The 11,070-nt window shown below is 38.5% G+C and overlaps 1 protein-coding gene across 5 annotated transcripts; it reads left to right on the top strand.

The window, feature by feature from the left end:
* The first annotated feature begins 350 nt into the window (after positions 1-350).
* LOC116257372 (diacylglycerol kinase 1) lies at positions 351-10,723 on the top strand. 5 transcript variants are annotated; one of them, XM_031634042.2, is made up of 10 exons: positions 351-473; positions 673-782; positions 913-1,035; positions 1,122-2,691; positions 4,269-4,641; positions 4,721-4,797; positions 7,675-7,794; positions 8,565-8,729; positions 10,049-10,186; positions 10,324-10,723. In XM_031634042.2, the coding sequence occupies exons 4-10, from the start codon at positions 1,516-1,518 to the stop codon at positions 10,471-10,473; spliced, it is 2,199 nt and encodes a 732-aa protein (XP_031489902.1). In that variant the 5' UTR covers positions 351-473; positions 673-782; positions 913-1,035; positions 1,122-1,515; the 3' UTR covers positions 10,474-10,723. The 5 variants fall into 5 exon arrangements, with proteins under 5 accessions (XP_031489902.1, XP_031489898.1, XP_031489904.1 ...); XM_031634044.2 differs by lacking the exon at positions 351-473 and having other exon boundaries at positions 508-782; positions 1,122-1,438; positions 1,566-2,691; XM_031634038.2 differs by lacking the exon at positions 351-473 and having other exon boundaries at positions 493-782.
* The last annotated feature ends 347 nt before the right edge of the window (positions 10,724-11,070 follow it).

The raw sequence follows: 11,070 nt of genomic DNA on the forward strand, positions 1-11,070 counted from the left end.
GTAATAAAACAATGCAAAAACCTAATATGCCATGTTAACTATCTTAAGCTAGAAAGAAAGAAATAGTGCCTACAAATATGATCCATGAAAAGTTCGAGAAAGAATATAATATAACACTTGAAAAGATAAAGTAAGAGATGCTTGCCTTCACTTTTCACATATTTACATGAAAGTACACAATAAATTATTTTTTCTAGGTTTCCATTATTCTATACATTCAAACAGGATAAATAAAAAAAATTGCAAACTCAAGAAAGAGAAACTAAACGAATATTTTCCAACAAAATAAATTCTAGAGGAGTTCAGAAGGGTGTCCCTTTTTGCAGTTGCTTCGAGACGAAGAATATAAATGGAGAAAACACCTGGGAAGGACTACCTATTCGTGTCATCAGAAAAAGGACTTGCCCATGTGACGTGAGTTGAAGGGAAAGAAAGCAGCGTGGTGGGGACTCTGAACCGGGTCCCGTACGACGGTTGACACCTTTTTCTCTCTCTCTCTCTCTCTCTCTCTCTCGCTGCCTCCCACCGTCAAAAATGGTTTCCATCTGAAAACTTATTCCTCTCTCTGTCTGCATTTTTCTGTCAGGCCGTTCTCTCCGCTGTCCTTCCCGGAAGCAATCTCTCTCTCTCTCTCTCTCTGTGTGTCTCTGACGATTTCTTTTCATTCGCCAGTGATCAGAAGGAAGATCCCTCAGGCAGCGGGTCGCCCTTCCTTGCCATCCTCACCTAGTGCGCGAAAAGTAAAACCTGTTCGCCACCCCCTTTTGCCCGAATATGATGCGGTACGAATCTGCGTTACGTATTCCTTGAAACTTGACTGCATTTGTCATGGCATGATCGAGTTACCTGTTTCGCGTTTTAATCCTGTTTTGGTATCTGCACCTGATTCCTTTCTTCTGGCTTTCTTTTCAGCGAAAGAGTCAGCTGGTTTTGTTGAAATGGAGGTCATGTCTGTCTAATCAATCACTTCAACACTATTCGTTTTTTGAGAACAAAGTGCTTTGCTTGTTGACGTTCGAGCTAGAGTTGCGCAGAGTAAACTTTATTTTGATGTTGGTGCATATATTTTCTGTTTTGAAGATGTTTATTGACCTGATTCGCAAAGTGCATCCTGGTACCAGATCTTCTCATGCGTCATGCGAGCACGATGAACAGCCTTGTCTTATCATTGCCCTGTGCGAAAGCTGATCGTTCGTAGGGAATTGAAGCTTGCTCATGGCATACAAGACGGAGATCTCTTGATTCAAACTGTGGAAGGTGTAAAATGTCAAGGATTTTACGGACTGCTCTGGGTTAATATGGAAATATGATCTTTGTAATTCCGTTGCTTTCAGTCGATGGGGTTTGGCTGTCTGCGAAGAATCTGAAGCGTCGTGGTTTAAAATGGGCAGGTTATCAAGTTACGGAACCGATGGCTATCCGTTTGAATGCACTAGTGGTCAGTGTTAAAACTAGGCTTAGATCAACTTGCAGTCTTTGCAGATAGCAAAGTGGGATTGCATTTTCCTGAATTTTATGCAAATCATGGAAGGTTTAAAGAGGAATTCCTCTTGGCTGCTTGGTAGGTGGCGTGGTGGTGATCTGAATATGACGGAGCCTCAGCTTTTAGTCTTTGCTTTCTTTGCTGTTGCGATGGTTGGTGCAATCACCTTAGTTTACACAATCTTTCAATGGCGGAAAAATATTAGTTTAAACTGGATGAAGGCTGTTGCTAGGACTAAGAAGAACAAAAAAGTGAAAAATAAGATCCCTGCTGTTAGTCATATATGGAATCCGGAGCCAGTAAGCCGTGGTAAAAATTTTAATTGTTGCGTCTGCTTGAAGACAATTTCTCCTCCACAGGCTCTCGGTCCTGTTATATCGTCAGAATCTGTGATTCATATTTGTGATGTTTGTGGTGCGGCAGCACATACAACCTGCTCCCACAAAGCACACAAGGACTGCAAATGTGTCTCCATGATAGGCGCGAAGCAGGTAATGCACCAATGGGCGATCCGGTGGTCAGAAATGACCGACATCCCTGATGAGATTCCCTGCTGTTGCTATTGTGAAGAACCTTGTAGCGGGTCTTTTCTTGGTGGATCCCCAATCTGGAGTTGCTTGTGGTGTCAGAGATTGGTGCATATAGAATGCCACACAAACCTGACGAATGAGATGGGTGAAATTTGTGATCTGGGGTCATTTAGGAGATTGATTATGTCTCCACTTTATGTGAAGCCTTTGAGCAATAAAACAGGCCCAGCTAGTTTTCTAAGTTCAATAACTCATGGTGCAAATGAACTGGCGTCTTCTGTATTTAGAAGTCAGAACAAACGATACAAAAATAGTGGCGAAATATCTGTTGATACCATTACAAGCTCTAATACCACTGATTTATCCACAGATACCAGTTCGTCAGAAGCAAACCGAACAACAAAAAGATCTTTTTTGGATAATGAAGGGTGTAATGGTGGAAACTTGAAAGTAAATGGTTTGGTTGATGAAAAAATTGATAGAAAGCCAAAGCTACAAGGAAGTGGCTCGTTTGGACGAAATGATGCTTCTCATTCTACGGGAATTGACCGCAAATATGAAATTGTTGACTTGCCTCCTGATGCAAGACCACTTTTAGTTTTCATCAACAAGAAGAGTGGTGCTCAACGTGGTGATACCCTCAGACAGCGTTTAAACATTCTTTTGAATCCTGTACAGGTTAATGACTTAATAAACTGTGAAGAAAAAGATATCTCATATGTTCTTTTGATGTGGTAGATAAGCAATGATAAACTGAACTATTCTTGTCCTTTTGGTTTTTCTTCTTGTGCTTTTCTGTTACTTTTCAACTTGATTTTGCAGTTCTATTCCACAATCCAAGCAATTAGGTGCAGGCGTAAACTTTCTTCTATTTAATTCAGCCTGAAATGTTTTTGAGATTAATAATGATCATTTTTCTTTTCTTAAAATGTTCTGCTTATTTGTCAAATTTGAAGTTATTTTCTGTCTTTTGGTCAAGCTGCAAAGACTCTTAAGGGCCTGTGAGTTGTTATTGCAGGACAACCTTATATGTGGTGAAAGGAACCCTTTTCCTTTTCTATGTTTTGAAGTTTGATGTATTCAGTTAAGGTTCGCTACACATTTATGAGATGGCTGATAGTGTGTTGTTAGCTGTTTATTTTGTTTGATTATTGTTGGTTTACCATAATTGTTAGTCTAATAGAGTTGACTCTCTATGGTGTACCTTTTAGGAAACATGAGGCTGCTGTGATGCAGAATGCTTCCAAACCTTGTGTTAGTTCCACCAACTTTGTAGTGCTTCGCCTTCACTATTATGGTGATTGTGATGAACAGCTGTGCAGAGATTCCTTGATGTGACCTTATGAATTGTTAATGCTTTCTTACATTTTTAAATGCTAGTAATTAAGCACTAGTTTCTGTTCTTTTTTTATTCTTACCTTGTTCATTTTTGTTGTCCATTAATTCCAAACAACAAGGTGATGAATTAGGTGCCAAAGAGAAGTGTTTAGGGAGAGATGAAATTACTAAATATAGATCACTTTAATTTTCTCTAATTAATATTCAAATTCTCTCTCTCTCTCTCTCTCTCTCTCTCTCTCTCTCTCTCCCTTCCCCCCACCTTGTTGTTTGGAAAATGAACTGATGGCATTACGTGACAAGTTTTTGGTTGCAAGCCACTAACAAGTTATCGGTTCATTCATCTAGTAGTCTTCAGCCTTTTGTTGTAGCAATTGTGTTTCCCAACAAGATATACTGCTTTTCTAGAAACTAAACTTCTTTATGTCTGATCCTCTCAAAACTCTTCTTGAATCCTGGACTTGCATGCACAAACTCAAAAGAGGTAGGTGATCCTATTCTGTAACTACAGTCAGACCTACAATTCTGCACTTCTACTCACTAGCATTTGCATGTGTGAAGAACTGCCATGGGAAATATGTAAACTTTTTAGTTTCTCAAGCAAAGGAGGTGCACAAATTATACAAAAAGCACAAGAACCTTATACTCCAAGTAGTTCAGAATTAATAAATAAACAAGCCCATAGAAATAACTCATGTTCTCTTAGCTGTTATGCTGCACATTTTATCTCCAAACGACAGTGTTTTACTGTGTTTTCTTCTCTCTTTCTATCTGCATGTGATATCCGGCTTCCAGATGTGGAATTGGATTTTGTCACCATTTTTCTCTGACATGAATAATGTTGTCATTTTCTTATGACAACTTCTGTATGGAACTACATGATGTCCTAAATAACAATTGCGAGTTTTCCTTCTCAGGTCATTGAGCTGAGCTCTTTACAGGGGCCAGAAGCTGGCCTTAACTTGTTTAGAGGAGTATCACATTTTAGAATTCTTGTTTGTGGCGGTGATGGAACAGTTGGTTGGGTTCTTGATGCAATTGATAAGCAAAACTATGAGTCACCTCCTCCAGTCGCAATTCTTCCTGCAGGGACTGGCAATGATCTTGCTAGAGTCTTATCCTGGGGTGGTGGTCTTGGTTCAATAGAGAGACAGGGTGGGTTGGCAACATTGTTGCATCATATAGAATATGCAGCAGTTACCATGCTTGATCGCTGGAAGGTTGCCTTTAGACCCCAGAAGGAAAAGCTTGATGTGAGTCAAACTACTAAATATATGAACAATTATCTTGGTGAGTGGACTGATGACTACCATTAGGTTCCATTGATATGAAGTAATAGCTGGTAACCTTTTTGGATCTTTTTTATAAGGAATTGGATGTGATGCTAAAGTTGCACTTGAAATTCATAACCTGCGAGAGGAAAATCCAGAGAAGTTCTATAACCAGGTAAGAACTCCATGTCCTTTTCCTTATTGGTTTGTGGTTTATTTAAATCTCCTTTCCTCTTTCACTTATTAGCTTGCATTTTTTGCCCGATCTCTTTCTTTTCTTTTTTATCACTTCATCTTTGAGTTTGTGGACAGACAAAGAAAGTGAGTGCAATTAAATGACCTTCTCTCTCTCTCTCTCTCTCTCTCTCTCTTTCTCTGTGTGTGTGTGTGTTTGTAACATGTTTGTGCATGGCCATGTGTATGTTTATCAAATTTCATTTTATGCAAGTATTCTTTTTCTCTTGCTTATTAGCTTGCATTTTATGCAGCTTTTTATTATCTTGCCTTGTAGTTTAAAACTTTAAAGTAACTCTCTCTCTCTCTCTGTTCCTCTTCCTTTACTGAGTAATAAGTGTATGCCTGTGTTTGTGCATGGCAAATGGCCATGTGCGTATTTATCAGATTGCTTTTTATGCAAGGCTTCTTTTTCCATTACTTATTAGCTTGCATTTTGTGCAGATTTGGTCTTCTTGTTGATTACCTTGCCTTATAGTTTAAACTCATTCACACACTCTGTCTCTCTGCATGCTTATAACAATTTTTTTTTTTCTCTTTTTACTCATTTGGGCATGGCGCCATGGTTCAGGGTGGGGATAACTATACTGGTTCAACTTTTTGAAAGCCTTCTCAGTGAAAATTCATAGTTGTGGAAGAGGTACTGGGCACTACAGGAGCTGCAGAAGTACTTAGTTAACCAAGTTAGAGGCATACAAATCCCTGACTGCTGCTTTTCTCAACTATTAAAACTGGTGAACTGCTTTCGAAAGTAGGCAGTATTCATTATATTGAGTTGGTATGATCATGTCTCCCCTCTTGAGACCTAACCACGTCATTTTCTTAACATTCGCCGGAAATAGGTAGGGCTAACCCTGCTTTCAATTAATTTTCCTCAAAAATTTTCTGTCCAGGTAATGATTGGATTGGAGTTAGTTGGAGAGATGGAAAGAGACTTTATGTCCCGTTTGTTTCTGGTTGGAATCAATAAATGGAAAGAGGAAAATGGTGCTGGCACATAATAAGTTAATAACCATGACGGATGGGAGGGGCAAGGAGGAGATGATGACAATCTGAACAAGGTTGAGAAAAAAAGGTTATCTTGGCTTTATTTTTTGCCTCCGAGTCTGTGGAACCACTCCACCTGAGTTAGATCAGTTGATGGGACAGGCCCAGCCAGATTTAGCCCATCGGTAGCCTAGTCTAGGGTCCTACTTTTTCTGAGCCTGGAATTTGAAAGAAACAGGGCAGGTCTGGCTCAGAGGGCCAGGTCATCTCTATTTTGACTAGCCTCACTGGTCACCAGCTTCACTGGTAATGGACTGTTTGATTGACATGTGGCTTGTCATCTGCTTTCAGGCAATGCTGCCATGGGAAGGAAGGCCGGCACGTAGCTTGAAAAAAATTGCATATTGGCTTCTCTGAATTCCACCCCTGTAATTTCCAATGCTTAGCATGAAAGCTACATACTAAGTGAAAGAAACCTTTGCTAATTTTGGTGCCTGCTAGAAGTCAACTAAGCTAGAGAAGGAAAATAGGCAATTTTTCAGTATCATTCTTCAGCTGGGGAAGCTCACCAATGTTACATTTGCTCATGAAAAAGTTGCTCATTATGGCAAATGGTAAATACCTATAGACAAATTTGATGGAAAGGTTCAAAAGAAAATAGTGATTTCATAAGATCATATGCAATTCTAGTAGTGCAAAGGACACTAGCACGTAAACTGCACCAAAATTTTCTGTTTAGCTGTGTGAGCTTCATACCTATAAAACCATCAGAAGGTGCAAAATGAGATGTATTCGATCTGCTTCAGAATCTTTTTGATTGCTTTATAAGGATTCAGAGTGGAAAAGAGCTTCCTTCCAGTGCCACTTGATGGAATGGAAGAAGCCAAAATTGCCATCTCAACAAAGTCAATTTTCTTTTAAGATGTTTGTCCTGTGGTGCACTATGATGTTGCTTCTGTCATTTTACATCAATCCTTAAAAACTTGCTAAGTCAACTTGTTGGATTGAATTTCCCCCTATCTGGTGAACTCAATAGGGAATCAGTTTTACCAAAACTCGGGAAAACTTGCTCAAAACTCATCTGGCTTGCATAAAACTTGTTTAACTTGCCATGTCAACTCGTTTGACTCATCCAAAACTTGTTTGGCTTGAGTAATATTTGGGGATAGATGTTATTTTTAAATTGGTGCTTGTTTTTGTCGAGCTGTTGATTTTCATTGCTATGCTGATACATGATGTTATGTTGAATATCCAATTATAAGTATAGCATAATGGTCTGGTTTCTTAGTACATGAATAAATGTAACTTATTCATGGTTTTACTTGATGTTACTTTGAGTTATTTCTGATTTACACAAGTTAACCAAGTCATTTTACAACCTTTTTATGGTTAATTGAAAAATTATATATCATTTTCCTTTCAGAAACAATAATTAATAAAACCCTGCTCGAGTCACTAAGTTGACCTGCTGAGTCACTAGTTGATACAGATGAGTCGTGGCCTGAGTCCTAAGACATGATTTTACTTAATACGTGCAGCATGACAGATACTTGTACCTTTTTTCCTTAGTAGTCGTTGGCTATTAAGACACGATTTCACTTAATACTTTCAGTACAACAGGTACTTTTACTTTGTGTTAAAAAATTTATGGGAGATGTATTCGTACAAATAGGTTTTTAATCTTTTAATAATTCTAACCCAACTGATCAGACCTCTCTGATGATTAACAGCCGTATAACTTGACCAAAATTCTACTTATATACTTTGGTTATGTGCTATTTGCTATTGCTATGGCCTATGAGTTTTATCTAATGCAGGTCCCTATTCTCAGTTCTTGAATAAAATGCTGTATGCAAGAGAAGGGGCTAAAGGCATCATAGATAGGACATTTGCGGATCTTCCATGGCAAATCCGTTTGGTGGTTGATGGGCATGAGGTTGAGGTCCCTGAGGTATGTAAAGTTGGTTTTGACAGTTGTAACTTCTGACTTGACCTGACCCATTGGAACCTTATTATAACTTATGTTACAGTACATGGATGTGTGATGTGGACAAGACAACACACAATTGGCCGTAGTGGCAGAATGATGACATGGAGATATGGTTCTGTGCATATGTGTGTGTGTGTGTGTGAGAGAGAGAGAGAGAGAGAGAGAGAGAGAGAGATGTGAATGTTCACTAAAAATCGGTGGGACTTAAAGTTGTATTTAGCAAATAATTAATAATACATACATATTAACTTGCAGTTCTCGTTCTAAAAGGAGTCTAACTAGTGCACATTGTTGAGGAAAAGAATTATGTCACATTAAATAGAGATTCTTGGACAAGAAATTGAAATTTTATTTGAAAAATAATCATCAAGCCTGGCGAAAATCCAAAATGTGATCAATGGAACAATCAGGTAAGAGAATTGTTAGGACATCTTGGCCATGTTCTGTCCAGGTTTGACTTAGTCTGTGAATGTCTTGATTCATCCAGTGCTCTGTCAATCATTTCACTGGCTATAAATGCTAAATAAATTAATTTCATAACATACTTGTCCATTATCTGAGTCATATCACTTTCCTAAACCAGATGGTGAAGACATTGCAGTAGACCATATCGTCATCTTCATTTTGAACACGACTGGTTCCCAGATTCCATACCGAAAGTTAAACTTTTGCTAAAAAATGAAAAGTTTCCTAAAGCGAGACGGTTTTTGTTAAATGTATAAATTTTGCAGGACTCAGAAGGCATTCTTGTTGCTAACATTGGAAGCTACATGGGAGGAGTTGATCTATGGCAAAATGAAGATGAGAATTACGATAATTTCGGTCCTCAATATATGCATGACAAGATATTGGAGGTTGTGAGCATATCTGGAATATGGCATCTAGGGAAGCTTCAGGTACTTGCTTTTATGAAGTCTTTAGCTGATGTCAGGAGTCCAGGCAGTGGTTTAGAGTTGGTCTAAATTCACTTCAATGTTTCATGATAAATATCTCCTACAATAAACTAATAGCTAATCTATCAGTAAAAGTGACAAATGCAGTCCAGACAGTGCTAGTGGAACACATTTTTGGCATTTGGGTGCTGGTTAGTTGCATAGCCTACTCCAAGTTGCTTAGTCTGGGTTGAGGTCATAGTCACCAATACTCTCTGCGAATTTTCAGCAAAATTTTTGTTGAGTTGTAGATTTTCTCTGGAAAATATTAGGAAAGTCTCGGAATTTTTAAACTTAAGTATAAGAAAAAGGGAAAAATATGAGATATTTATAGGATTTTTATGATCTTTTATGTAAAAATGTAAGGAAAAAATTGAAAAAAGCATTTTCAAAAAAGTAAAATAAACACAATGGAAAAAAATGCTTAAAAATATGAAGCGAGAAGGCTTTGACAGAAGGCTTGGAAAAAATATCAGGAACATTTCGGGGATAATATTGTGATATTTTTGTCTTTTGGTGATATTTTGAGAATGCCAGGATATTTTGCCAATATGATCAGCTTGCTTCACAATGGGGTTATATTGGAGACATTTGTGATTCTGTTTGAGGTTACTTTCTAAGCTTTAGTGAGTTGAAGATAAATTTCTGGTGTTATTTAAGTTGTCTTCCATGTAGGTGCCCACTGGTCTATTCATGAGCTTTTGTGCATGTGTTTTTCCGGCTGTGGAACATTGGTTCTTTTGGGCCTTGCCAGTAGATTGAGCTGGTGTTTGTCTAGATTCAATTTCTATTGCACTTCGCCTAGGCATCAAAATTTCCAACAAGAGAATTTGAGTGTGGTAGTACACTGAAGTCTGAACTGCACTATCAATAGTGCAGTAGGATCTAAATTTCTGTAGCATTCAGTTGTTAGTCTGACTGGTGAGGTCATCAAGTTCCCGGGTCTGGTTGCCCACTTGTTTTCACGGTTAGATACGTAAAGCATTTTGGACCACAGTTTTGTCCAAAACCATTCTCCGACATAGTCCCTTTTGCAGTGCATGTTTGCTTCTACTTTCTTGCAGTAACTTCATGTCTTATCAATACTGTGCTAAGCCCAATCCTATAATACAGAGCACGTGCTGCATGAATTTTTCTGATTGATATGCATGATTTTTGCTAGCAATTTGAAACAGTAAGTTATTGAACTATTGGTGTTTTCACAAATTCAAGTATATGTTTACTAAAAATGGTAAAGAATGGAACCGGGCTTATTATTCACTGGGTGTTTGTACGTGGAACAGGTTGGCCTTTCAAGAGCTCGAAGACTGGCACAAGGGCGGTCTATTAGCATAGATCTCTTTTCAACCTTTCCCGTGCAGATAGATGGGGAACCGTGGGTTCAACAGCCATGTACTTTATCTATAACTCATCATGGCCAGGTTGTATTTCTGGAATGTTTCTTGGTCTGCTTTATCTTGGATACTTTCTTCTCTTTGCAGGCATGCTTGTACTTTTCTATGCATATCAGTGGACCTGTTTTACTCTCTGCTGACTTCTGTCTGATTCTATTTTGAAGGCATTTATGCTAAAAAAGGCAGCCGAAGAACCTCTAGGTCACGCTGCTGCCATTGTTGCAGAGGTGCTGGAGAATGCTCAAAGTAGCCGTGTTATCACAGCCTCACAAAAGAAAGCATTGCTGCAGGAGATGGCTCTTCGGCTCTCCTAACTCTCTCTCTCTCTCTCTCTCTCTCTCACACACACACACACACACACACACACACTCCCCCTCCCCCGCTTCCCCCCTTTTTCTCTCTCCTCCCTTTCAACGCAATGATAAAGTAGTTCAATATAGTCAGTCACACATTGTACAACAACTAGATACATGGTGAAATTCGACCAAATGAAAGTCGGTATAATCATCCTTCTGTAGTTAATCTTCTTACAGTTGTCATCATGATCAATCTTATTCACCATCATTATTGCTGGCAAAAGTGACAAACAAATGGATGCTTTTCCTTAGCCAAATACACTGCAATTTTATATATTTTATATAACGTCTAGGAACCTTATTGGATGATAAGTGCAGCACGCTTTGCATCATCTTCGCATTGTTATTAGGTAACGTTCTTTCTGTTGACACCGGATTATTGTATATGAACCTTATATATCAGTGTAGGTTGAAGTTGATAACTGGCTGATTGTTTTCAACTCAGTACTTTCTGAAAACTGGATGAATTGCTAAAATTATTAGCAGGGGATTTATGCAGATTGGCTGTTCCCGTCGGATCTTTCTTTTTTAACAAAGCTTCGGAATGAAAATTTT

The sequence above is a fragment of the Nymphaea colorata genome, chromosome 7, assembly GCF_008831285.2.
Source record: "Nymphaea colorata isolate Beijing-Zhang1983 chromosome 7, ASM883128v2, whole genome shotgun sequence".
In the NCBI taxonomy this organism is placed as follows: domain Eukaryota; kingdom Viridiplantae; phylum Streptophyta; class Magnoliopsida; order Nymphaeales; family Nymphaeaceae; genus Nymphaea; species Nymphaea colorata.